Genomic DNA, 24,375 nt, shown 5'->3' on the forward strand with positions numbered 1-24,375 from the left:
AAAACGGTATGATCCCAAAGTCTCAAAGAAACGAGGCTTCTGAAGAACAGAAGGAAGTTGTTCCCTTACAGATGTGTCAGTAGGGCACTGATGACATTAGACCGGGGAGATCTACATCAGCCTCCCTTTGTGGGCCAATGGCTTTCTGAGTCTTCTGTACCAAGCTGCAAAAGGAACTGCAATGATATGGTCATGCAATGATTCTGAGGAGACAAATTAGGATGCAACAGGAAAAGTCTCAAATACATGAAATATATAATACACATGTGAAACATTAGGTAAAATCACTTTGCCTTTATTTGGCTAATGACAAAAGCCAAAATAACTGAACAATAACAATTTAGTAACACTCAGACAGGAAAAAAATATACTGAACACCAATTGAGGAAAACGTCCTTGTGGACACCAGCACTGGTGATGGGGCCAACATTCATGCCAAGGCCAGTATTTCTTTCCAACACTCTTCTCAGGATCCACAATACAAAACAACTCAACCAATCAAATCTCTGTGTTCAAAACAGTCAGTGTCTCCCTAAGAATGGTGAGAAAGCCCACTTGAAAGCTAAGTAAACAGAACTGCAGTCATTTTAATGTTAAACCAACTACTTTTGTTTTCTACCCCAATCTAAGTACTAACATTAAACTTTGGCAGACAGAATATCTTTCTTCTTTCTTTTAAAGAAAATTAACATTTAATAGTATAATCCCCAAAACATGTTCTATTTATTTGCAAAAACAATAGCTAGGGACCAGTCTTTATCCCATGACAATCTATTCTATGAGAGAAAACAAGAACAATCATTGTATGACCTTGAAAAATATACCTTTAAAAATACTTATATTGATAAGCTTGAAAAAAATACCATTAGTTAAAAACATTGTTAAGGGAGCTTTTCTCCTACCTGCATTGGCTCAACTTCTGGTGATAGTTTGCTGACAGAACATGTAAAAGCTATGGCTTTTAGGAAATTAAACAAAAGCAGCAAAATAGACTTGATTTGGAAAGATTTTAGATATAGGGTTTAAAACAGGATTAATAAGGCAATGAGCTCCAGAAAAACAAAAACTGCCCATAAATCAAGAAAGAATACAAAGCACTGTGAAGAAATCATTGAGGATGGAATATTCAAAGACTTCCTGGACAGCTGTGTGGTCACAAATAAGAAAAATGTAACTCAGGTGCTGCCTGCGATGTTATCAGTGATCAGAAAAGGTCAAAAGCTCTCTTGACCTCCCTCAAATTTTTTCTCTTATTCAGGACTTTCAACCTCCTCACATCCCCAACCTTCTTACCCAAGCCTCATCGAAATAATGGTCTTTGGCTCTAGCGATCAGAAGCAGCTGGAGCAGTACAAATGATCCATTTCTACTCCTCTAAAATTTCAACCTCTACCTTTCAGTGCTATGGAGTCTAGTGTATGAAAAAAGCAAACTTTCTGCCCAGCTCATCTCAAGGTAACTGATGAAATGGCACCTCCTCAGCACTGGCTACAAGGCTTCTGTCTCCCTTCTCCTTCTATTACAGAGAGAGGCTATAAGGCCAACCAACTTTTAAGGCTCTCCCATTTCTGCCACATTTGGCCTATTCAGGCTGACAGCTTTGCTTGTGAGATTTAGGGCTTAAGTAATATTAAAATTAATGTTAAAAATTAATATTAACAACAATATTTAAAGATTTACACATCACACACACAGTTGTGGAATGTGAACCTCTAACCTCATTTAATTAGGCACAAATGATCAAATAATGCATCATCCCAACAACTTCCTCCACCCACCCACCATTGTCCAGCATGTAGGATCACGTTTATCCCAAAGTACCTAGCATGCCATGCCATCAAGTTTTTTGCTTTTAGTCAAAATTTCACAGAGATATACTGTGTTAGGAGACTGAGGCTATACAGGCTCACCAGAAGGGGTGAGAGTTTTCCGACAACACGTGCACATGCCGGTGCTAGCAGTCTCATGGAGCTTGTTAGCCTAGAGGTCATACTCCAAGGACAGGATATGCCAAAAGCAGCCCATCTACAGAGCAGAGAAGGAAGGCCAAACATTTGGGACCCAGACAATACCTGTGAGGAGTGACTACAGGGAGGAAAATCACATTCTGATTGCCTCCCTTTCCAAATATACTTGGACAACATGTATTTTGAGAGAAAATGTAGGTGGGTTTCAGTGGTGATTTCACTGTTTTTCTATCAACAGAAATGGGTAGAATTCCCAAAAGGGGAAGACTGAAGCAGAAAAGTTAAATATGTGATCCTACGAAGCTGGTATTATAGGAAAACATTAACTTCAACAGTTCCAAATAAAAAGGGTTTCAAGCCAAAGCCTGTGTAAACTAGATTTGATAGTAAAAATAGCACTTCATGAGAAGAGTCAGAAATGTAACTTTCATGGGCCATCAGGACAACAAGAGGTTCACCCTGTTTATTCCTCTACTCTGCTGCGTTTTGCTTCTCTGGATGATGTAAGTTTTAAGAACCTAGGTAGTCCTGCTGTGCAGGCAGGCAGTAACTCTAGCCACTGGCCCTCAGGCATAAGAGCAAGTTTTACCAGAAAGTGTTCAGGAAAGGGACTATGAGATGCTCACAACCTTAGCAGAGGGGCAAGGAAAGATAAAATGTGGTTTTCTTAGCTGAAAACACTAAAACTCCACCCCTACAAGGGGTATTTATGAGTGATGAGATGGGCCCTAGACAGAAGCAAATTTCCCCTGAACCTTATGATATGATAAGGATTAGGATTATGATAGATAATGATCTGCTAGGTCATGTGCTGTAGGATGCTACACATTGAAAAGGAGCTCATGCTCAACAGCAAGTGCTTAAGCTTCAGCATTCTCTGATGTGAAATTTAAGTGGTGAATCCCCTGGGCAGCATAACAGGGGAAATGGGGGCAGGCAGAGGGAGAAGGAGGGAATCTACCACACTCTTGTAATGTGAGCCACTGGTGACTTGCTAGAGGGGCAGTGATGGGAGTCTCTGCCAGATGCCAACTCCCTGGGGAAAAGAAACACCTTATGGGGCACTGGTTCCAGTCAAGGATACTATTACAAGGGGAAGAGGTCAAGATAAGGCTTTAAAAAGGGGTGTGTTTCCTTATGCTTTTGCACCTATGTTCTCTGCAAACCTCTCTCAATATTCAATATGGTTATGAGCAACATGGATTAACAGATCATGTTCAAACTGCAGACATTTACAAAGTATCCTTCGTAAAAAGCTAGGAAATGAGTATTAAGATAGGAGTAGTAGGGCTAGGGACTTACTCCCAGAGGAAAATTAAACTGATTTTGTATAGGTTTGAGTATTGTCCAACTCCCCTCCTCAATCAGAGTAAACCTGAAAGTGTTCCTCCCTTTAAAGGCAGGAAGAATTTAAAGATTACAAAAAAGAGATTGACGAGAGCTCCCAAATAACTGGGCAACAGAATTTTCTGAGAGATGAACACAGCATAGAAACCGCAGCTGATGCCATGTGGTCTGGTTCCATCCCCATCAGTGTCTTCATGGACCCCATTGGGTCCAACAAGAAACTCCTCAGGGAGTAAGAAAAGTCAGACTCAGATCTCCTTCTTCCCACAGCCAAACAGACACACGTGCCAGCAGTATACACTGGGGATTTGTGGCTGTTACTCAGCTTTTAGCTTTTTTTAAAAAAGGAAACCAAGATTATGGTATTTCCCCTCCAAATCACCCATCAGCATGGCTCACTGCCTGAAGGAGTTGGCAAGACAGTTTGCCTGAGAATAGAAGGCAAACACTATGGTGTATCAGGAAGAAAAGGCCTCTGGGTATTACACCACTTCCTTCTGCCCACTCCTCGGGGGCAAAAAATTAGTTCTACTTATTACATTTGAAAGACTAATTTTTAAAAAATTAATAAAAATGACAATTTCCCTGTCAAGAGCACATGAACATAAACAGTAAAGCAAAGTCCATGGGGAGGGTATATGAATGCAGAACAGGCTTCTAAGATGTAGTTAGCCTCCTTCTTGGTGGGGATGGGTGATGTCTCTCCGAGGATAGGCTGTCTGGTCCCCCCATCCTAAGTCCTCTTGCCCCAACTGTCTTTCCTTTGTAGCTGTCCTTAGGATTAGTGTTGGGATCACAATCTGGAATTCAACAGAGAGCTTCTGAAGGTTGGGACAGAGAGAGGGGAGGAGAAAGGAGAGATGAAAATTTAGTCTTCTTCATCCTCACTGATATCATAGGCCGCAGACTTGTGTCTGGAGAGGTTTGTTGGGGAGGAAGGCGGGGAAGTCTTGCCAGAGAAGGGCCACCGGAAAGAGGGAGAGGGGGAACGTTCACGAGTGGGGCTGTTGCTGGGACTCTGCCTTGGACTGATGGCCTGCAGCATCCGGCCTTTCCCCTCTTTCAGCATATGTTTCTGGGGAGACCAAAAGGAAGAGTTAGAAGAAACCTATGGATCCTACTAACCAACGGAGGAGATCTGAGACTTCAAATTATCGTGAGTGCCCTCTGTAATGTCAAAAGTGACCAAGTAAGCCACAGATACAATTCTAAGCAATTTCTCAAAGTGGTTATGCTATACTACATGTCTAAGGGGTCCCACCTGTTATCCACTGTCATCCAATCTTAAAAGGAATTCTTAAAAGGCTACTTGGTCTGTAGTCTAGGTTCTAGGCAAAAACAGAGGAATTAACTCAGACAAAAGGGTACCTACCTTAGTTTTGGGGGTTCTCTGAAAATTCTATATCCTCCACGAATAATCTATTCTGGCATCCAAGCACCCCCACAGCCAGATCATTTCTGATATCCTAGGGCTCATCTGCTAATAGCTACACATGCACCTTTTATCTGACTCAAAAAGACCTTGCCTACTCCTCAAGGACAGAATTACCACCATATCCAGCAAACCTGCAGTGGCTGCTTGTAGTGGAGGCAGTTGTTTCTTTTTTTTTTTTAAAACCGTTCTTTGCTCTTTCCTTTCCTTCTATCCAAAATTGTAATGTAGAAGCAAGCTAGGCAAGGTTACTCACTTGTCACCATATTTGGAGGTTTATAGACAGCTGGCAAAATTAGGAGAATGTATAACCACTTTCTGTAAAGATTTTTAAAACCTTTCCGGGGATAGTTGAAATATAGTTCTGCCCAATAAAGGGAACATATTAGATAACTTTTTATTGTCAATGTCCCTTTCTGCTCAAGGATTTTATAGTTCTTTCACAGCCTAAGAATTCCCTAGATTTTCCTGAATTTCCCTAAATTGCCCAGCAGGAAGAAACATACCAGCGCTCCTTCTGGACCAAACATTTCCAGGAAACTTCCAATGAATTCTCGGGATTTCTCTTCCCATTTCTGAATGAGGTCAATGCTTTTTTCTTCCACCTTCTGAACAAATTCTTTTGACTTTTCCTCCACATCTTTCACTTTCTTCTTTACTTTGTCAACTCGCTCCTGCAAGTGGTATTTCTTCTCCTGGATAAAGAAATAACCGTTTTGAGAAATAAGACTCACTCTGACCTTCCATACCAAGAGGAAGGAAAAGACTTGGTTTGGTACTCTATTTAGACATTCCTTTCGGTCTTGAGAATTTCACTTTACTCTAATATATCCCATCCTTCCGTACCATGGTAACAGAAAAGATATGCTCTGGATGGTCATCCTATGTAAAAGTGTAATAATTCTAAGATTGCAGAGCCCAGGACTAAACTAAATGCACAAGGTAAGCCCAGTAACAGATTGGCATATACAAAACAAACTCAGATTTTTAAGACAAAACATTAACTTGGAAGATAAACATGCCCAACAAAACCCAAAACCCCATTCTAGACGGAGATGTATATGTATAGGGAGGGAGCAACAAGATCACTGTACAGTATTGCCAACAACAAGTCAACTCTAACAGGCTGAAAAAGAAAGCAGTAGACCTTTTACTTAATTTATTTACTGTGCTAAAATTTTCCCTCCATCACTGGCTTATTCTATGACTACAGAGAAGTTTTTTTTTTTAAACATCTGGAGGTCTGTTTGCTCATTCGCAAAGTAAGGATGATACTCATTGGTCCCTAAAAATAAGGGAAAATGGTATGAACCCTCCCAAAGGGAGGGAAGGAGTCTTTAGCCAAATGAAAAGTGTTCTCATTTTCAGATCATAAAGGGGAAGGGGAATATGTTTAGGATTCTTAAACACCTGAAAATAAATTCTGCAGTGTAACAACAGCTAGGTTGTTAACAGTAGCCAGCATTTATCTGCACAGATAAATCAATTTAGATGAAACCATTTTACCCATTCATAATTCACAGAGCTGGGAACAAATGAGGGAGCATGGTAAATTACTCACGTATAGAAGACACAGCAGCTTTCTTCTTTTTAAATCAATTTTACTGAGGTATAATTTATATACAAAATGTATAGCAGTTTGTTTCTAAGGGCAATATTAAGCTAAGATAAACTTGCTTTCATAAATCAAATTTTAAAAGTTAGTTCCATGTGCCTTGAGAAGTTGTATGCAAAATGTTGTGTGTTACTAACCACACAGGGGGAAGATCCATAGTTTTCATCAGATTTATAAAGACCATACCAAAAAAACAGTTAAGAACCACTGTTTTAAATGTATTCGATATAAACACTGTACTTTGTAAGTTACACATTCTTATTTAATTGGCTGTATGTCCTTATATCAATGTTGTGATACTAGACTATAAAGGCAGATAATGCTTCTTTTTATAGAACAGATACATCCAAATGCTCTTTGTAAAAAGCCTGGCATAGTAGTACTATGTGCAAAGAGGTATCCACTGAGCTTTTGGAGGTGATAATAAGAGCAGATTGAAGAGCAAGTTTAACTTAGACAAAGTGAGAGGTAACATGTCCTATAGGGCCAGGGAACTCTGGGATGAGGTTAGAACTTACATTGATAAAGCTGACATTGAGTTCCTTTGCTGTGTAGCCCCTCTGGAGGTTCCGCCTGGCATACACATCATAGTCACGGACAATTCGAGTGATGATGTCTGATGTGGAGATACCTTCTGTCCTCTGTGTTGGAGCAAACATGCCTAACCCCAAAACACAAATACTGTGATACTCTGAATAGCTCAGGCAGTAGGACTAGATGGAAACTGGGAGCCACAGTCCTTTCCTATCCTCAAAAAGCAGAGTCTGCTATTACTAAGTACAGTCTGAGATACTAACATACAGAAGAAAGACTGAATGAAGGGTTAGGAGTAAGGAAAGGTCCTAATATTAAGAAAAGAATGGGGCTGGAGAAAGGTTACTTGAAATTAAAAGAGATAACAAAAGTAGATGTTTAGACTGAGAACTGATGGATATTATGATGCTGCTACTGCTGCTGCTAAGTCGCTTCAGTCGTGTCTGACTCTGTGCGACCCCAGAGACGGCAGCCCACCAGGCTCCTGTCCCTGGGATTCTCCAGGCAAGAACGCTGGAGTGGGTTGCCATTTCCTTCTCCAATGCATGAAAGTGAAAAGTGAAAGTGAAGTCGCTCAGTCATGTCTGACTCTTTGCGACCCCATGGACTGCAGCCTACCAGGCTCCTCCGTCCATGGGATTTTCCAGGCAAGAGTACTGGAGTGGGGTGCCATTGCCTTCTCCGGGATATTATGCTATGCTCACTTTAACCTCTTATCCAAAGTGTGACCTAAAAGTGGATGTTCAATTTCTCACTGTATAAATTTTCCTCTGTAGTGATGTGATTGACTATGTCATTGTTCCTGAGACTCCATAAAATGAGGATGCACATCAGCGTACTCACCTGCTTCCTTGATGTGCTTATAAACATCATCACTCCCAGCAGAAGAATAAGGGATGTCATCATGAGCCACAAAATCAATCTGAAAATAAGGAAACATCATTAAAACTCAGGATAACTGCTACTTAGAAAGAACCAGGCAACACTCTGTGGCCCAGAAAAAGGGCCACAAGGTGAAGACAGGGCTCAAATCAACTTTTCTCTTTGTCTCTCCTTGCTCGGCTCATAAATTTCACGATTCTTTTACAAGTGATCCAACCTAGCTGTTTATGGATCATAAACATGAAGCTAGCCAGTTTCTCTTCTAGTTGCTCCTCCTGGTTCCTGGAAGTGCTACCCTCACACTGAATACCAGTCATCATGGTGTGGGAAATAGGCCTGGAGGATTTTCTGCTATGCTAGCTAGTGGATGGAGTCAAGAAAAGAAGAAAAGAAACCTTCCTATCCTCCTGGCTCTACAAGAACTGGTCAAACACGGTTTCTAAAAATATGAGAAAGAAGTCACTTCTTTGTTAACTGGTTTCTCTCTAAGTCTGTGAGGTAAGTGGGAATATAAAAACAGCAACCAAGAGCCCCATAAAAGACCTTTAGGTCTCAGATCTATCACTTTACTACTGTCAATATCTCTTGCATTGGGATCAACAATCTTTCTAAACCGCATTTATTTACTCCTTCCTGAATAGGCCGTATCTCCTTTGTTAATTAAATTGCTAATGCCACCATACCCAGCTCCCAGAAGCCATTGTAATGTTACACTCATCAGGACTATGTCAGGAACTCTCAACTAGCATATCAATTACCCCTGAACAATTTGTCAGGGACAGAAAGGCAGCAAAGTGAAAATAAGAACAGTGAGCAAGCCAGACTCGTGACTGACGATATACTACTAACAAGGAGAGAAAAGGGAATCTGGGAGTCCCTCTAACTTCTTCTGCCTGGGCCTGCCTGGCTATGTTGCTGAGAATAATCTTGCTCTTCACCTTTGGTACCACTGGCTGCTAAATGTTGATGCAGAAAAGCTACAGAACTATAAAAGGTCTGTCCTAATCCTAAATAGTTGTAACAAATATCCCTTAGCTTCAGGCTTACCCAAATACTGCTTTTGAAGCACTTTGGCTACTTTTGTTCTTTCCTGTCTCACTGGACAATTTACTTTCAACATTCTACACACCACTGTAGAGAACTGACAACATGCTTGCTGGTTTCTCAAGCTTAAGGGCCTCCAACCTGATCTGGTAAGTTCTTCTCAGCTATAAACCCATCTTTTGTAGGAAATCTGCTTTTTTAATGTGGGAAAATAAGGAGATAAGGATTTTTATAATACCAACTCACTGAGACAAAGTGAGAAACTCCCTGGTTTCTGACCCCACATAATTTCTAGCCTGAAATTAAAAGTCTTGAAACTAAATTTAAGCCAATACAAGGTAAGTCCATGTTTCTATATTTTACTTCCTGGAATGTGAGCTCCTTGAGAGTATGGAAAAAAAGTTATGACCAACCTAGACAGCATATTAAAAAGCAGAGACATTACTTTGCCAATAAAGGTCCGTCTAGTCAAGGCTATGGTTTTTCCAGTGGTCGTGTATGGATGCGAGAGTTGGACTATAAAGAAAGCTGAGTGCAAAGAATTGATGCTTTTGAACTGTGGTGTTGGAAAAGACTCTTCAAAGTCCCTTGGACTACAAGGAGATCAAACCAGTCCATCCTAAAGGGAGTCAGTCCTGAGTATTCATTGAAAGGACTGATGCTGAAGCTGAAACTCCAATACTTTGGCTACCTGATGGGAAGAACTGACTCATTTGAAAAGACCCTGATGCTGGGAAAGATTGAAGGCGGGAGGAAAAGGGTATGACAGAAGATGAGATGGTTGGATGGCATCACCGACTCAGTGGACATGAGTCTGAGTAAACTCTGGGAGTTGGTGATGGACAGGGAAGCCTGGCGTGTTGCAGTCCATGGAGTGGCGAAAAGTCAGACACAACTGAGCAACTGAACTGAACTGAGAGCATGGCTGGGGCTAGGTATACTCTTAAGAGGCTGGTACACTATGAGGATGGACACATCTATGGGGGAAGGGGTGGGGGTGCATAGACTCCATAACTGAAGAGGTTAAATTTCTAGCCTTGCTAGTGTGTAACCTGGTTATTTGGCCTCTCTGGCCCTGTTCTTATATGTAAAGTGGAAATAACAACTACCCAACAGGACTTTTGTGGGGAACAAATGAAATATAATGGATGTAAAAGCGCCTCTAAACCATCAAATCCAATAAAAATGTCAAGGATGACTATTATTAGAAGTAATAACATCATCATCTCTTCTATATTAAATTTACAGAGAAGGCAGAAGTAAAATAAAGCTAGTGGAAAACTAGCCCAAGTACCAGAAGCCTTCAAAGTTGAGGGAATTACAAAACAGGGAATGGGAACATGTACTCAGTTTCTTACCCGGTGTTCTGCCAGGAACTCTGGTGTCAGGGTCCAGGGGGCATTCCTCACCACCTCATCCACATAGCGGCAGTGCTGCACTGCATCATAGCGCTCATTTTCATTCATCACGGTGAAGCCTTTGAAGTTGTGTGTTAGCTCATCACTGCAAACTGAGTTCACCACATCATAAGGTTATAAGTCAAAGTCCCCTCTGCTTAACCACACCTCGGTCACCAACCTCTACCATTTCCTAGGATTGTAACCAATCATCCCACTTGGATAACAGTATTCTAAATGTAGCTCAGTCTGGATAACAATGCTTTCCCTAATCCAAGATACACCTTCAGGAGCAACACTCACTATGTTCACACTTTGGAAAGGAGAGGATACAACAGAAGAATAAGATCTTTGGCTTTGAAATGAACTTACTGTACCTTTCTGCATCAATGAACAGTTAAAAAAAATGTTTTCCTGTTAGACTGGCAAGTATCAGTTGCTCAATCATGTCTGACTCATTGTGACCCCATGGACTGTAGCCCACCAGGCTGCTCCTCTGTCCATGGGATTCTCTAAACAAGAATATTGGCATGAGTTGTCATTCCCTTCTCCAAGGGATCTCCCCAGTCCAGGGAGCAAAGCTGGGTCTCCCACACTGAGGGCAGCTTCTTTACTATCTGAGCCACCAGTGAAGCCCTATTAGCCTGGACTGGACCACATAACATTTGCTTAGCAAACTTCTGTACTTCAGCTGATTCAGAATGATAAACTGAGGGGCTTCCCAGGTGATACAGTGGTAAAGAATCTGTCTGCCAATGCCAAGAGATGCAAGAGATGTGGGTTCAATCCCTGGGTTGGGAAGATGCCCTGGAGAAGGGCAAGGCAACCCATTCCAGTACTCTTGCCTGAAAAATACCATGGACAGAGGAGCCTGGTGGGCTAGAGTCCACGGGGTCACAAAGTCACACAACTGAGCCTGCACAGTACACATACAAACATAGAGTCATGTTAGGATGATAAACTGAAATCTAAAGTAAATGCTGTTTTAAAGTAGGCAATAGGGGATCAGACTGCAGAAACCAGCCAAAACCAGCGAGATAAATCCTGGACATCTCAAGTCAATGAGCTTAGAGTGTCTCTCTCCAGGTTTATACAGTTCAGGTTTTAGATACTTCATGTTCTTCATATGCTTCACATCTTAAAGAGGCTACACTATATCCCTCATTTAAAAACCAAAGTAAGAGTCAATGTACTCAGGTTATAAAGACAGGAGAAAAAAGGCTACTATAATTTTTTTCTGGACAGCACCTAAGTCAGTAGGTGTTTCCTTACCTCCCACAATGAGGTATGTATTAGGGAAAAGGTTCTTTGCTTGCATCAGAGCCCGGGCATGACCAGAATGAAATAAGTCAAATATTCCATCTGCATAAACTCTCACAGGCCGTTCACCTAAATCCAAAGGAAAGAATTTATCAGACAAACAAACTGACTCAATACCTCATATTTAACAAATGGAAATGGCACTGTGTGACTGTTCAATTCTTGCACAACTCCCTTTTAAGGTATTCTCTGGCTGTTCACCTTAATTTGGGGTGTTTTGGGATTGTAAGGAATAACATCACAGAATTCCACTGACTCTCTTGGCATTATAGCCACTAACTCTTGTCGTCAGCCTGGGTTTACCAAATTGATCAGGTAATTGGGTTTCTTGATTATTTTTTCTTAAAGTTATTTAAGAAGTAAAGGGAAGAGTTATACAAGAGCTATATCTGAAACTTTAAAATCATCATTTTTGGTTTATATTTAAACTTCAGTTATGTTTAAACAGACTATAATTAAACTATTCTCTGGCTGCCTGCTCTCTCATTTTCAAGCTGCTGTGATTACTAATGACGAACATTTTGCTTTGAAAATAAAATACTTTGCTTTGAAAGCAGAGTGATCCAGAGGAGTGAGACTGAAAAAGAGGGAAGGCAAGCACCAGTTGTCAATCTATTGCTTCTCAGTCCCAGATTCACCCTCACTATCTGCTCTATGGTAACAGATGGAATTTCTTCAAGCATTTCTCCCTGAGAGTGAATATGTTACACCTTCTCAGTATAGGGTGATACAGAAAATACTTGAAAATCATATATAAATACTTTAGGACTTTATATTAGAGCTTTTCCTCTTCTCCTGTCCATTAGTGAAAATAATAAATGACTGTCAACTTATTGTTAGTGGTAGTGGACTGTGAAAGAAAAGGCAGGAAATGATATCCTGGGGTACAAGACTAATTCTAAAGTCAAGTAAACACATTGAGAAAGAAATTGATACAGTGGTTCATCATGCTTCAAATGATAAATCTAATGAGTCCTATTTCCACTACATGAATAAAAGAAGAGTTGTTTCACTGTAGCAGCAAAAAAGAACAGTAGGAGCACCTGTATTATTTTTGGAAAGAAGGGTCAAAGCCTTATCAAATACACCATACTGAAGGTAGGGATAAGATACATCTCCTTTCTGCCTTGAGGACAATGAATCAAGAGAGAGGAAAGTGGTTCTCAGGAGGCTTATGGACTTTTCTTTATAGACAGCTTTATCCATAAATGAATAGTTTTTAAACTGAGAAACCATACACACTGCTGATAGAAATATAAACTGGTATAACTTTTAAGAAAGGAAATTAGGTAATATCTGTCAAAAGACAAAGGACAAATGTTTATACCCTTTAGCCCAGCTATTCCAATTCTAGGAATTTATCTCATGGATATGTTTGTAAATATGTATGCAAATTGCATTATTCATTGCAGCACTGTTTGTAATAGCAAAAATTTGGAAACAACCTAAACTTCATTGTTATACTGACTATGACATGATCCACTCACTAAAACTGTGGGAAGAGTTTGCTTATATTATTTGCTTAGATATCCATAGGAAATTGGCAATACTGGTTGCCTGCAAAAGGGATACTAGGTGGATCTGAGATAGTAGTGAGAGGAAGACATTTCACTCTGTGTCCTTTTTCAATGTTAGGTCATGGGAATGCATTGATTTTATAGGAAGTAAAGTTTTTAAATAAAATAAATACACCAATACAACAAAAAATGGAGAAATAATATGATGGATTTAGGAATCAGAAAAAGTTAAAGCTTAAGCTTGCTAACAAGCTACATTCCTACGTAATCTCAATCTCTTTAAGTATCAGTTTCCTCACCTACAAAACAAAGCAACTCCCGCCCAATCTGAGTAGTATAATCTCTCTTCAACATCCTAGAAATCATGACCATGAAGCAACTAACACACTTGTATCTTTCCTAAATACGTCCAGAGTAGTTATGATCTCACTTTATTTGATCCTAAAAGACAACAGACAGAATATAAAACTTGAGAATACTGTACTGGTGTTTCTTTGCCATTAGTATATAACAAGGGCAAAGTGAGATGAGGGAGATTTAGCTCAGTAAACGCATTTCCTGGATAGTGGCAGTAGGACAGAATGCTGTTAACTGAGTGGCTATTTGCCAGCAGTTAAACATCCATATTAGACCAAATCACTCTGAACTTTCTTGGATCAGCCCCAGATGTGCCTCTTGCTCTCTTCAGCATTTCCCCAGCACTCCAACCTCTCAACTCTCTATGTCTTAACCCCAAGTCTTTGGAAAATCCAGGCTGATGTATTAATCAACTGACCAGAAGGGGCCACTGTTGAACTAAAAATCTAGGGAGAAAGAATGCGTTTTGCATTCTTTTATCAAGTGGCTAAGGGCCAGGATGACTATACCCTTTGACCTACATCTGCTGTTCCAGCACATTATCAAGAGCAACTGCTTTCACTTTCAAAAATGGTCTTGATTTGGATTATAAATTATAGTCTTTGCACTACTTCTAGACTAAGTAACTAGATGTTCTCCTTTAAACAGAAAAGACCTGGGTTTCAATTTATTATTTCTTTTGACATATTCTCTCAAATAGCTACCATTGAAATATTCCATCTTTAACAGATTTCCATTGCCCTTCAGACTCTTGCCTTTTTCTTCTTTTCTAAAACAGAAAAAAGTCCTTTCGTCTTCTAAAAGAGACAAGAATAGGAAGTCAAGAGATATGTAGAGTAACAGGCAAATTTGGCCTTGGAATACAAAATGAAGCAGGACAAAGGCTAACAGAATTTTGCCAAGAGAACGCACTGGTCATAGTAAACACCCTCTTCCAGCAACAAAACAGATGACTCTACATATGGACATCATCAAATGGTCAATACCGCAATCAGAATGATTATATTCTTTGCAGTCAAAGGTGGAAAAGTTCTATACCATCAGCAAAAACAAGATCAGGAGCTGACTGTGACTTCTTACTGAAAATTCAGGCTTAAACTGAAGAAAGTAGGAAAAACCCTAGACCATGCAGGTAGACCTAAATCAAATCCTTTACGATTATACAGTGCAAGTGACAAATAGATTCAAGGGATTAGATCTGACAGACAGAGTGCCTGTCTGTGGAAGAACTGTGGATGAAGGTTTGTGACACTGTACAGGAGGAGGTGGTCAAAACCATCCCCAAGAAAAAGAAACGCAAAAAGGCAAAATGGTTGTCTGAGGAGGCCTTACAAACAGCTGAGAAAAGAAGAGAAGCAAAAAGGAAAGAGAAAAGGAAAGAGATACCCATCTGAATGCAGAGTTCCAGAGAACAGCAAGGAGAGATAAGAAAGCCTTCCTAAGTGATCAATGCAAAGAAATAGAGGAAAACAAAAGAATGGGAAAGACTAGAGATCTCTTCAAGAAAATTAGAGATACCAAGGGAACATTTTGTGCAAAGATGGGCACAATAAAGGACAGAAACGATATGGACCTAACAGAAGCAGAAGATATTAAGAAGAGGTGGCAAGAATACACAGAGGCACTATACAGAAAAAGATTTTAATGACCTAGATAACCACAAAATGGTGTGATCACTCACCTACAGCCAGACATCCTGGAATGCAAAGTCAAGTGGGCCTTAGGAAGCATCACTACGAACAAAGCTAGTGGAGGTGATGGAATTCCAGCTGAGCTATTTCAAATCCTGGAAGATGATGCTGTGAAAGTGCTGCACTCAATATGCCAGCAAATTTGGAAAACTAGCAGTGGCTGCAGGACTAGAAAAGGTCAGTTTTCATTCCAATCCCAAAGAAAGGCAATGCCAAAGAATGTTCAAACAACCACACAACTGCACTCATCTCACACACTAGCAAAGTAATGCTCAAAATTCTCCAAACCAGGCTTCAACAGTACATGAACTTCCAGATGTTCAAATTGGATTTAGAAAAGGCAGAGGAACCAGAGATCAAATTGCCAATATCCGTTGGATCATCAAAAAAGCAAGAAAATTCCAGAAAAACATCTACTTCTGCTTTATTGATGATGCCAAAGCCTTTGACTGTATGGATCACAACAGACTGTGGGAAATTCTGAAAGAGATGGGAATACCAGACGTGACCTGCCTCCTGAGAAATCTGTATGCAGGTCAAGAAGCAACAGTTAGCACTGGACATGGAATGGACTGGTTCCAAATTAGGAAAGGAGTATGTCAAGGCTGTATATTGTCACCCTGCTTATTTAACTTATACGCAGACTACATCATGGGAAACGCCAAGCTGGATGAAGCACAAGCTGGAATCAAGATTGCCGGAAGAAATATCAATAACCTCAGATATGCAGAAGACATCTCCGTTATGGCAGAAAGCAAAGAGGAACTAAAGAGCCTCTCGATGAAAGTGAAAGAGGAGAGTGAAAAAGCTGGCTTAAAATTCAACATTCAGAAAACTAAGATCAAGGCATCCAGTCCCATCACTTCATGGCTAATAGATGAAAAACAATGGAAACAGTGAGAGATTTTATTTTCTTTGGCTCCAAAATCACTGCAGATGGTGACTGCAGCCATGAAATTAAAAGACGCTTGCTCCTTGGAAGAAAAGCTATGACCAACCTAGACAGCATATTAAAAAGCAGAGACATTACTTTGCCAACCAAGGTCCATCTAGTCAAAGCTATGTTTTTTCCAGTAGTCATGTATGGTTGTGAGAGTAGGACCATAAAGAAAGCTGAGTGCCGAAGAATTGATGCTTTTGAACTGTGGTGTTGGAGAAGACTCGAGAGTCCCTTGGACTGCAAGGAGATCCAGCCAGTCGATCCTAAAGGAAATTAGTCCTGAATATTCATTGGAAGGACTGATGCTGAAGCTGAAGCTCCAATACTTTGGCCACCCGATGTGAAGAACTGACTCATTAGAAAAGACCCTGATGCTGGGAAAGATTGAAGGCAGGAGAAGAGTATGACAGAGGATGAGGTGGTTGGATGGCATCACTGACTCGATGGCCATGAGGTCTGAGCTAGCTTCAGGAGTTGGTGATGGACGGAGAAGCCTGGTGTGCTGCAGTCCATGCGGTCTCAAAGAGTCAGACATGACTGAGCAACAGAACTGAATTGAAAAGAGACAATCTTCTCATCTCTCAAGCCATACTCGTTTATTTCTAAGTAGTGCATTTACTCCAAGATTACACAAACTTCCCTCTTGTACTCTCCCTTAACCTCCCTAAATGAAAACCTGGGGGTAGGGGAGGGATGACTCTTGAACCAGTTATTGGTTTAAAATTCACTAATGATGGCATGTGTAGATTCTTTATTGGTTTATTCCTTATCTGGTACCTGCATGAAGACAATCAATTACTTGATTATTTAACATAATACTGAACAGAGAGAATAAGATAAAGGAAAAACCAGAGGTCAAATTGGCAAACTTTATAGGCCAATTTGGGACTATTTGTTCCACCCAAGATATAATCAGTTTGCTGATGGTCTTCTATTATTTATAACTGATGTCGACAAAGAATAACAACACTCCAGGGTGAAAACAACACAAAGATGGAAAAACTTAGGTTTTAGCTCCAATTCTATCACTAATTATTTGTGATATTGTAGGGGAAACTTCACTTCTTAATTTCTATGGACCTTTATTCATGTATATAATGAAGAGACTATAAAGCATATAATCTCAAAAATGACTTACCTGTAAAATTCTACTATTATAAAATTTTTCGAAATTAGATTTACTATTTAGCATTTGTTAATTACAAGTGTAAAAAAAAACAAGTGTCAAAACTTGGAAACAGTATATATATATATAAATATATATATATATATATATATATATATATATATAAATATATATATATATATAAATATATATATATATATATAAATATATATATATATTTATATATACACACACACACACACACATACATTTTTATATTCCACAAATGGTATGTGGCTAGATTTAGCAACAAGGTAGGTAATATAACTAATATGATCAGATCTGGTGAGGTACTGCATTCTCAATGTGTATCATTAGGATATGAAAAGTCCTTGCCTTCAACAGGCTCTACTATCACATCTGAATGTGATCCGTGAACTGTCCAGCAACATTCTTTAGTCTAACCTGCCACCACTACTCTGTCACATACAGCCTGTCTTTTCTTGGTGTCATCTTACTCTGCCTCATTAGCCTAGTTATTACTGAAGTAAGAGGAGCCAAACCCAAAAGAAATCACGTCATAAATCAGAAGGGTTGTGATCAACATGAGCTATATCTAAACATTCTTCCAAAAGGACCACATTCTCTGGAATTTTGAGGGCCTCAAAACCATAGTTTATATGGATAAGATTCAGCCAAAGGGTATTATGATCCTAGCTTGACACTGTCCAGCATTCATTTCACTACTTCTAAGTTACAACAGAGAGTAAACATACTAACACAATTAAGAAGTAACTATAAATATCTTCTATATACTGAAAATGTATATAGATTTGTGGCTATAACTACCTCTTATTCCTGAGAGCTTGCCTAGGTTGAGTCCAGCCCTACATTTACAGAATAAAAACCATAGTAATCAAGAAAGAAATGAAAAAGGATTGGGGAAAAAAGGAGAACTGGAGAACTTAAAGAGAAGTAAGAACAAATACCAACAGGACTTTGTATTCATAACAAATGCTCATGCAGTTTCTGTTTTATTCTTTTTAATTTTTATTGAAGGACAGTTGCTTTAGAATGTTGTTAGTTTCTGCTATATAGCAAAGTGAATCAGTTATACATATATCCCCTCTTTTTTTTAAGATTTCCTTCCCATTTAGGTCACCACAGAGCACTGAGTAGGGTTTTCTGTGCTATACAACAGGTTCTCATGAATTATCTATTTTATACATAGCAGTGTATATAAATCAATCCCAATCTCCCAATTTATTCCTCTCTCTCCTCCCCACCAGGTATTCAGAAAGTTTGTTCTCTACATCTGTGTCTCTATTTCTGCTTTGCAAATAAGTTCACCTGTAACATTTTTCTTGGTTCCACATATAAGCAATAGTATACGATGTTTGTTTTTCTCTTTCTGATTTACTTCACACTGTATGACCATCTCTAGGTCTATATCCATGTCTCTGCAAATGGTACCATCTCATTCCTTTTTATGGCTGAGTAATACTCCACTGCATTGATGTACCACATCTTCTTCATCCATTCCTCTGCTGATGGACATTTAAATTGCCTCCAAGTCCTACTATTGTAAACAGTGATGCAATGAAAACTAGGATTTGATGATCTCCAAAACCAACTGTCCAAAACAGGGAAAGTGTCTAGGATACATATTAATAATTTATGAGGCCAAAACCTGCTAATTAATGATGTAAACTAAGTATACAAATAAAGAGTATGGGCTTTGAAAATAATAAAGGAAAATCTTCTTTGAAAAACTTGGAAAACTTTCAATGTCAATAAAGATAAAACTAAGTGAAGAGCATCTCCCAACTTGGGATATTTTTGTTCTATATCAATCAGTAGTATCATAGCTAGTGTACAGACTGATAGAAAGGAAAACTTGGGGGAAATTCTGAAGACTATTAAAAATGTGACAGTCTGACATTATCTGGGCCTCTGATAAGACAGACAGGATTATAAACCAGCTCAAGTTAATATTTTATCCTCTTTGTTCCTCTGTATCTCTAGCTATGATGATAACAGCCCAAAATGTGTATCACTATTTCTCCTAGCTATGACAAAAATACTGGGAAATAGATGGGGAAAACAGTGGAAACAGTGTCAGACTTTATGTTTTTGGGCTCTAAAATCACTGCAGATGGTGACTGCAGCCATGAAATTAAAAGATGCTTACTCCTTGGAAGAAAAGTTATGACCTACCTAGATAGCGTACTGAAAAGCAGAGACATTACTTTGCCAACAAAGGGCCGTCTAGTCAAGGCTATGGTTTTTCCAGTGGTCATGTATGGATGTGAGAGTTGGACTGTGAAGAAAGCTGAACACCAAAGAATTGATGCTTCTGAACTGTGGTGTTGGAAAAGACTCTTGAGAGTCCCTTGGACTGCAAGGAGATCCAACCAGTCCATTCTGAAGGAGATCAGCCCTGGAATTTCTTTGGAAGGAATGATGCTTAAAGCTGAAACTCCAGTACTTTGGCCACCTCATGCAAAGAGTTGACTCATTGGAAAAGACTCTGATGCTGGGGAGGGATTGGGGGCAGGAGGAGAAGGGGACGATAGAGGATGAGATGGCTGGATGGCATTACCGACTCGATGGATGTGAGTCTGAGTGAACTCCAGGAGTTGGTGATGGACAGGGAGGCCTGGCATGCTGAGATTCATGGGGTTGCAAAGAGTCAGACACGACTGAGCAAGTGAACTGAACTGAACTGAACTGAAGAAAAAACATATTAAATTTTATGGGGTACATTATCCTCTTAAATAGAATAGCAAGAGAGATCAGAGGAACACCTCTCTCAACTAGCTTTTCCAGGTAAACTGAGGGAAGAATATAAAGTAGGTGTATATTTCATAAATATAACTGAATGTTAAAAACAATAGTCAAACAAAAACATAATTCATCATTTACTTACAAGGAGTTCCTCTGCTGGCTTCTTCCATAGTTACCCTGACATAGGGCTTACTAAAGTCTACTTCAATTTCATCAGAAAAAGGCGCTGGCTGCCGTAAACCCTTAAGAAGAGGAAAATGAGGGAAAAGATAAATTCAATAAAATGCTCAAAAGAAATGGTAGCTTGACAGAACAATCAGTTATTAAACATGCTAAGATTAAAATTTTTCCTAAATCTTCATAACTTTAAAAAGGAAAAAGATATAAGCGTTCCAAAATGACAAGTCAAAGTACAACCTTTTACCAGATGGGCAAATCATGGCACAAAAGATAAATGTCTTGATGGTGATTTTGGCCACCATGGTGGACGGTGGCTGGGAAGCTACACATAGTCCCAACCAACTGGGTCCAGAATGACAGCTCCTCTACCAGATGGTAGAAGAGCCAACCCTGAACTATGTGATGAAATTGCCAAAGTTCACAAGTCCATTTTCTTACCACTTAGTTGAAGTGGTATGGAACTGGGAAGGTAAACAGCTGCCATGTTCTTTAAGTAGAATCATCACTGTGTAATGTTTTACACTGTAAATATGTTCTAATTCTCATTTACAGCCCTGTGAGGCAAGTAGTATGACAGTTAATTTCCTCAATTTAAAGATGAGGAAAATGAGGTTCAGAGAAGTTATATGAATTGCAGGTAATTACTCAGAGGCAAAGCTGAAATATGAATACAGGTATGCTCTTTCCCTCTTTGGAGGAAAGTCTTACTTAGGAGTATTTGTTACATTTATTTCTAAGTATTTTATTCTATTTGATGCTTTTGTAACTGTTTTCTTAATGTTATTTTGAGGTTGTTCCTTGCCAGTATAGAGAAATGCAATTGATTTGTAAGTGTGTATGTGTATCAGTATGAGTAATTTCAGTTGATTCTCATCTCCTGTGGCTTAGTTAAACTCAATTATCAGTTCGGGCAGTTTGTTTGATAGATTCCTTAGGACTGTCTACATATTAGACCATGCTGTATGTGAACAAAGACAGTTTTACTTATTCCTTTCCAACCTGAATGTCTTTAATTTCCATTCATTATCCCTTATTGCAATAGTTGAAACCTCTAGTACAATGGTGAATAGAGATTGCAAGGACAAACATTCTTGCCTTACTCCCAGTCTTAGGGGAGAAGCATGCAATCTTTCAACATCAAGTATTAAGTTAGTTGTAGGTTTTTCTTAGATGTCCTTTATCAGATTGAGCAATCTCTCTTCCTTTTGTAGTTTGTTAAGAGGTGTTTTGGGTTTTGTTTTTTTGACCATGTCAAGCAGTTTGCAGGATTTTAGTTTGCTAACAAGGGACAGAACCAGGGACACAGCAATGAAAGCACTGAGTCCTAATCACTGGGCCACCAGTGAATTAATTCCTTGTTGAAAGTTTTTTAATGAACGAATGTTGGATTTTGTCACATGCCTTTTATACAACATTGGGACAATCATATTTTGTTTTTTAAAATTAATTATGATGCATTGATTTTAGAATGCTAAGCCAACCTTTCATTCTTGAGTTTCTTCTTGATCACACTGTATAAATTTTTTCATATGTTCTGGGATTCAATTTGTTAATATATTATTAGGAATCTTTGCATCTAAGCTTATGAGAGATTTTGAACTGTAATTTTCTTTTCTTGTTCTGTTTTTGCCTAGGTTTGATATCTGGTCTCATAAAATGGATTAGGAAATGTTATCTCCTCTATTCTCTGAAAGTGTATAGGGTTGGTATTACTTCTTCCTCAAATGTTTGATAGAATTCACCAGTGAAGTCATCTGTGTCCAGCTTTGTTTTTGTGGGAAGATTTTCTTAAACACAATGTAACATTTTCAATTGGGACAGGTCTATTCACAATTTTATTTTTTTCTTGGGTCAGTTTTGGCAATTTGGCTCTTTCTAGGAATAAGTCTGTTTCACCTGAATTGTCACATTTGTTGGCATGGAGTTGTTCATAATATTCCCTTACAATTTTTAAAATTTCTGTTGGGCTATAGTGACGGTCACTAAGAATTTTAAATTCTACACAGATCACATCATGACTAGACTAAATTTAGAAACTGGGAAGACACTTTTAATTTCAGATAAGGATATATTTTTTAAATAAGGTTTTAAAATGAAAATATATTTCTTTTAAAGATCACTTATATAAGCTTAGTTTAAAATATGCTAAAGCTATAAGAAAAACAGTCATTTTTAGGAAATTTGTGTGTTTTATCTTTTTTTGAGTTCAGTTCAGATGCTCAGTAGTGTCCGACTCTTTGTGACCCCATGAATCGCAGCACGCCAGGCCTCCCTGTCCATCACCAACTCCCGGAGTTCATTCAAACTCACATCCATCAAGTCGGTGATGCCATCCAGCCATCTCATCCTCTGTTGTCCCTTTCTCCTCCTGCCCCCAATCCCTCCCAGCATCAGAGTCTTTTTCCAATGAGTCAACTCTTCACATGAGGTAGCCAAAGTACTGGAGTTTCAGCTTTAGCATCATTCCTTCCAAAGAACACCCAGGGCTGAGCTTCTTTAGAATGGACTGATTGGATCTCCCTGCAGTCCAAGGGACTCCCAGGAGTCTTCTCCAATACCACAGTTCAAAAGCATCAATTCTTCGGTGCTCAGCTTTCTTACTCAACCACAAAAAAGAATGAAATGGTATTTGCATAATATAGATGTTTTTAAAAAGAGGTTAAGAAAAGACCAGGGAGGGCTTCTCTGGTGGTCCAATGGTTAAGAATCCGCCTTGCAATGCAGGGGACACCAGTTCAATCCCTGGTCCTAGAAGATACCACATGCTGTGGGGCAACTAAGCCCATGCGTCACAACTACTGAAGCCCACGCACCTCAAGCCTGTGCTCCACAACAAGAGAAGCCACCACAGTGAAAAGCCCAAGCACCACAACTAGAGAGTGAGCCCCCACTCAACACAACAAGGCCTATACACAGCAACAAAGACCCAGCACAGCCAAAAATAAAATAAAATGTTTAAAAAAGAGTAAAAAGACAAAGATCATAAGAAAAAAAAAAAGAACAGACCAAGGACCCAAAATGTGTGATTTTCTGAAGTAATTAGAGATTTACTTACAGATTAAATTGAAAAAAACAATTTATCTTCCAAAAGTTAGTACTCAAAGAGATACCTGACAGTAATTTGTGTTTCTAAAAGTATATGCTAGTCACAAAATAAGACATATTCTATGATTCCACCTATATAAAAGTCAAAAACAGGCAAAACTAATCTATGGTGAATAGAAACCACAGAACAAAAAAAATCTGGGAAAAGCAGATATTGACTAGCAGGGATGTGAGGGGGGTCTTCTGGATGTACTAGTTATTACATGGGTATGTACACACATAAACATTGAGCTGTACACCTAAGGTTTATGCATTCTATTGTATGTAAGTATAACTCAAAAAACAAATGCCATTCAGACATAAAAAGGAATGCAATACTGATACCTGCTACAACATGGATGAACTTTGAAAAAATTATGCTAAGTGAAAGAACCAGCCACAAAAGACCACTTACTATATGATTCCATTTATCTGCAACGTTCAGAATTGGAAAATTCATAGATAGAAAATAGATTACTGGTTACAATGGGCTGGAAGGGTTGGGGAGAAATGGAGAGTGACTGCTAACAGGTACAGGGTTTCTCTCTGGAGTAATGAAAATGTACTAAAATGTTTTATGATGATGGCTACACAGCTCTGTGAACATTTTTAAAAACTTTGAATTGCACACTCAGAATGTGTGTGTGAATTATAATGGTATAAGAATTATCACAATGAAGTTGTTTATATAAATAAATGCTTATATATAAAATAGAAAAAATTATGCTTATTAACATTAGTACATGTAGATGAAAGACAGCCTTACTGTATTCTCTGAAATAATTCAAATGTCCAACAACTGATTAATGGATAAGCAGAGTAGTATGTCTATATGGATTCACTTTTAAAAAGGAATGAAGTACTGATAAGCACTATCACCTGGATAGACCTTGAAAATATTGTGCTAAATAAAAGAAGCCAGACATAAAAAAGGCCACATATTGTGTGATTATACCAAATGTCTATAACAGGCAAATCCCTAGAGAGAGAAAGTAGATTAGCGGTTGCCAGGGTATAGAGGGAGGGGAGAATGAGGGAATGACTGCTAATGGGTATGGGATTTCTTACCGTGGTAATAAAAATATTCTGGAATTAGACAGTGGTGATTTAGTGTTAAAACCACTGTGAATTTTTAGTGTTAAAAACCACTGAATTGTACACTTTAAAATGATTAAA

At 39.0% G+C, this 24,375-nt stretch overlaps 1 protein-coding gene across 1 annotated transcript in view; it reads right to left on the reverse strand.

Moving 5' to 3' along the window:
- Positions 1 to 350: 350 nt before the first annotated feature.
- PCYT1A (phosphate cytidylyltransferase 1A, choline) overlaps positions 351 to 24,375 on the reverse strand; it is a 47,688-nt gene continuing 23,663 nt past the window's right edge. Inside the window, exons 3-9 of the mRNA XM_068965305.1 lie at positions 20,078 to 20,177; positions 11,491 to 11,607; positions 10,180 to 10,331; positions 7,739 to 7,817; positions 6,880 to 7,022; positions 5,253 to 5,441; positions 351 to 4,389 (exon numbers count right to left, since the gene is read on the reverse strand). Coding sequence (XP_068821406.1) covers positions 4,183 to 4,389; positions 5,253 to 5,441; positions 6,880 to 7,022; positions 7,739 to 7,817; positions 10,180 to 10,331; positions 11,491 to 11,607; positions 20,078 to 20,177 — 987 coding nt within the window. The 3' untranslated portion in view covers positions 351 to 4,182. The remainder of the gene's footprint in view (positions 4,390 to 5,252; positions 5,442 to 6,879; positions 7,023 to 7,738; positions 7,818 to 10,179; positions 10,332 to 11,490; positions 11,608 to 20,077; positions 20,178 to 24,375) is intronic.

This window comes from Capricornis sumatraensis, chromosome 1 (assembly GCF_032405125.1).
Source record: "Capricornis sumatraensis isolate serow.1 chromosome 1, serow.2, whole genome shotgun sequence".
In the NCBI taxonomy this organism is placed as follows: Eukaryota; Metazoa; Chordata; class Mammalia; order Artiodactyla; family Bovidae; genus Capricornis; species Capricornis sumatraensis.